Source organism: Lepidothrix coronata, unplaced genomic scaffold (genome assembly GCF_001604755.1).
Source record: "Lepidothrix coronata isolate B3197 unplaced genomic scaffold, Lepidothrix_coronata-1.0 Scaffold3, whole genome shotgun sequence".
NCBI lineage: Eukaryota > Metazoa > Chordata > Aves > Passeriformes > Pipridae > Lepidothrix > Lepidothrix coronata.
Window position 1 is genome coordinate 4808340 of NW_016690183.1, and position 3967 is coordinate 4812306.

The 3967-nt window shown below is 52.4% G+C and overlaps 1 protein-coding gene across 1 annotated transcript in view; it reads left to right on the top strand.

The window, feature by feature from the left end:
- Positions 1 to 2967: 2967 nt before the first annotated feature.
- The window catches only part of LOC108499858, a 6023-nt gene continuing 5023 nt past the window's right edge, over positions 2968 to 3967 (top strand). The window contains exon 1 of the mRNA XM_017820141.1: positions 2968 to 3953. Within this exon, the coding sequence (XP_017675630.1) occupies positions 2991 to 3953 (963 nt within the window). The 5' untranslated portion in view covers positions 2968 to 2990. The remainder of the gene's footprint in view (positions 3954 to 3967) is intronic.

Here is a 3967-nt window from a genome sequence, read left to right on the forward strand (position 1 = left end):
ATCTCGAGACAGGGATCCCAGCTGTCTGGCTTCGCTCCGAATCTGGGATGCCGCAGCTAACGATACAATCCTAGATGGGAGTGAAGCCAGACAGCTGGGATCCCTGTCTCGAGATGTAGTCATTGATCAAGGGATTGGAAGGAGGCAGGAAACTCTCAGCCTCTGGCGGCGACTGTTGTACAGTGTGAGGGAGAGATACCTTTGTAAGGAGGACCTCCACATACAGCAAGGACAGTGGAACACGATGGAACAAGGTATCCGGTGCTTAAGGGAGTTAGTTGTACTGGAGATAATCTTTTCAGAGGATGAAAGATTCCCAGAAGTCCAGATGGTGTACAGTGCACCTCCCAGATGTGGTTAAAGTTTGCACGACTCGGGCCAGAAATGTATTCCCACTACTTAGAAACGCTGCAATGGAGGGAGGGAGAGGACAAGGTGGGCGCGTTGGTTAGTAAACTCAGGATTTATGAAGACACTGTCACCGCCCCATTACGAGCCCACGTCTCATCTGTGGAAACCAAACCGGTTGAACACGTCCAAAGCCTGGAAGAGAAGACTGAAGAGGGACACCAGAAGCTAAGAGAAGAAATTAAGTAAGGGATTTTCCATATCTCGCCAGGACAAACAAGAGTCTCTGCTATTAGGAGCCAGTGTCCCCCAGCTAAGGAGAGAAGGTACACTCCACGTGGCGATCTATGGTTTTACCTCCATGAGCACGGAGAAGATATGAGGAAGTGGGATGGGAAACCCACCTCTTCCTTAGCAGCCCGGGTACGTGAACTGAAAAGAGGAACAAATACCATAAAGAACTCTTCAAGGGTAAACGCTGCTCCAGTCTCTCATGGGCAAGACTCCAGACGGTACAGGAATGATGATACGTCTGATCCTCTTGAAGGGACCTCCAGGTCATACTCACAAGAAGAGCACAGTGAGTACCATGACCAGGACTAGGGGTGCCCTGCCTCTAGCCAGGTAGAGGAGAGGGACAATCGAGTCTATTGGACAGTGTGGATTCGGTGGCCTGGCACATCAGAGCCACGAAGATATAAGGCCCTAGTGGACACCGGCGCACAATGTACTTTAATGCCATCAAGATACGTAGGGGCAGAATCCATCTCCATTTCTGGAGTGACAGGGGGATCCCAATAGCTGACTATACTGGAAGCTGAAGTGAGCCTGACTGGGAAGGAATGGCACAGACACCCCATCGTGACTGGCCCAGAGGCCCCGTGCATCCTTGGCATAGATTACCTGAGGAGTGGGTATTTCAAAGACCCAAAAGGACTTCGTTGGGCTTTTGGCATAGCTACTGTGGAGACAGAGGAACACCTTGCCTGGTCTCTCAGAGGACCCCTCTGCTGTGGGACTGCTGAAGGTTGAAGAACAATTGGTACCGATAGCCACAGCAACAGTGCACCGTCGGCAATACCGCACCGACCGAGACTCTGTGACCCCTATACATAAGATGATCTGTGACCTGGAGACCCAGGGGGTGGTCAGCAAGACTCGCTCACCCTTTAATAGCCCGATATGGCCAGTGCGTAAGTCCAGCGGAGAGTGGAGGCTGACGGTGGATTACCGTGGACTCAGTGAAGTCACACCACCCCTGAGTGCTGCTGTGCCGGACATGCTGGAGCTCCAGTATGAGCTGGAGTCCAAGGCAGCCAAGTGGCACGCCACCACTGACATTGCCAATGCCTTTTTCTCCATTCCTTTGGCAGCGGAGTGCAGGCCACAATTTGCTTTCACTTGGAGAGGTGTGCAGTACACCTGGAATCAACTGCCTCAGGGGTGGAAACACAGTCCCAGCATTTGCCATGGACTGATCCAGACTGCACTGGAAAAGGGTGAGGCTCCAGAGCACCTACAGTACATTGACGACATCATTGTATGGGGGAACACAGCGGGCGAAGTCTTCGAGAAAGGAGAAAAGATAATCCAGATTCTCCTAAGAGCTGGTTTTGCCATTAAACGGAGTAAGGTCAAGGGACCTGCTCAGGAAATTCAGTTCCTAGGAGTGAAGTGGCAAGATGGACGCCATCTAATTCCAATGGAGGTGATTAACAAAATAGCAGCCATGTCCCCACCAACCAGCAAGAAGGAAACACAGGCTTTCCTAGGCGCTGTGGGTTTTTGGAGGATGCATATCCCCGAGTATAGTCAAATTGTAAGCCCTCTCTACCTTGTGACACGGAAGAAAAATGATTTCCAGTGGGGCCCCGAACAACAACAAGCCTTTGAACAAATTAAACAGGAGATTGCCCATGTGGTAGCCCTTGGGCCAGTAAGGACAGGACAGGACGTGAAGAACGTGCTCTACACCGCAGCCGGGGAGAATGGCCCTTCTTGGAGCCTCTAGCAGAAAGTGCCTGGGGAGACTCGAGGACGACCGCTGGGATTCTGGAGTCAGGGATACAAAGGATCTGAAGCCAGCTATACACCAACTGAGAAAGAGATCCTGGCTGCCTATGAAGGAGTTCGAGCTGCCTCAGAAGTAATCGGCACTGAAGCGCACCTCCTCCTGGCACCCCGACTACCAGTGCTGGGCTGGATGTTCGAGTTCCTTCCACACATCATGCCACCGATGCCACGTGGAGTAAGTGGATCGCTCTGATCACGCAGCGAACCCAGATAGGGAATCCTAATCGCCCTGGGATTCTGGAAATTATCACCAATTGGCCCGAAGGTGAGAGTTTCGGATTATCCTCTGAAGAAGAGGAGGAGAAGGTGACACGGGCTGAGGAGGCCCCACCATATGACAAGCTACCAGGAGATGAAAGGCGGTATGTGCTCTTCACGGATGGCTCCTGCCGCATTGTAGGGACAAACTGAAAATGGAAGGCAGCCGTATGGAGTCCCACACGGCGAGTTGCAGAAGCAACCGAAGGACAAGGTGGGTCAAGTCAGTTTGCAGAGCTTAAAGTCGTTCAGTTGGCTTTGGATATAGCTGAACGAGAGAAGTGGCCAAGACTCTATCTCTACACTGACTCATGGATGGTAGCCAATGCTCTGTGGGGATGGCTGGAGCAATGGAAAAAGGCCAACTGGCAGCGCCAAGGGAAACCCATCTGGGGGCAGAGATGTGGCAGGACATCGCTGGCCGGGTAGAGAAGCTGAGTGTGAAGGTCCGTCACGTAGACGCTCATGTAGGCAAGAAATGGGCTAATGAGGAGCATTGTAACAACGAGCAGGCAGACCGAGCTGCCAGGATTAAAGTCTCTCAGGTAGATCTGGATTGGCAGCACAAAGGAGAATTATTTCTGGCTCGATGGGCCCACGACGCCTCTGGTCACCAGGGGAGAGATGCAACATACAGATGGGCTCGTGACCGAGGGGTGGACTTAACCAAGGACATTGTCTCACAGGTCATCCATGACTGTGAGACATGTGCTGCCATCAAGCAGGCCAAGCGGGTGAAGCCTCTATGGTATGGTGGACGGTGGTCGAAGTACAGGTATGGGGAAGCCTGGCAAGTTGACTACATCACGCTCCCCAAAACCTGCCAAGGCAAGCACTACGTACTGACCATGGTAGAAGGAAGTACTGGATGGTTGGAGACATATCCCGTGCCTCATGCCACTGCCCGGAATACCATCCTGGGCCTTGAAAAACAAGTCCTGTGGCGACACGGCACCCCGGAGAGAATTGAGTCTGATAATGGGACCCATTTCAAGAATGGCCTCGTAGACACCTGGGCCAAAGAGCACGGCATTGAGTGGGTGTATCACATCCCCTACCATGCACCAGCTGCTGGAAGAGTTGAGCAGTGCAACGGACTGCTGAAAACCACCCTGAAGGCACTGTGTGGGGAGACTCTCAAAACACTGGGAGCTGCATTTAGCAAAGGCCACCTGGTTGGTCAACACCCGAGGCTCCATCAATCGAGCTGGCCCTGCCCAATCAGAACTTTTGCATACTGTAGATGGAGTCCCTGTGGTACATATGAGAGGAATGTTAGGGAAGTCTG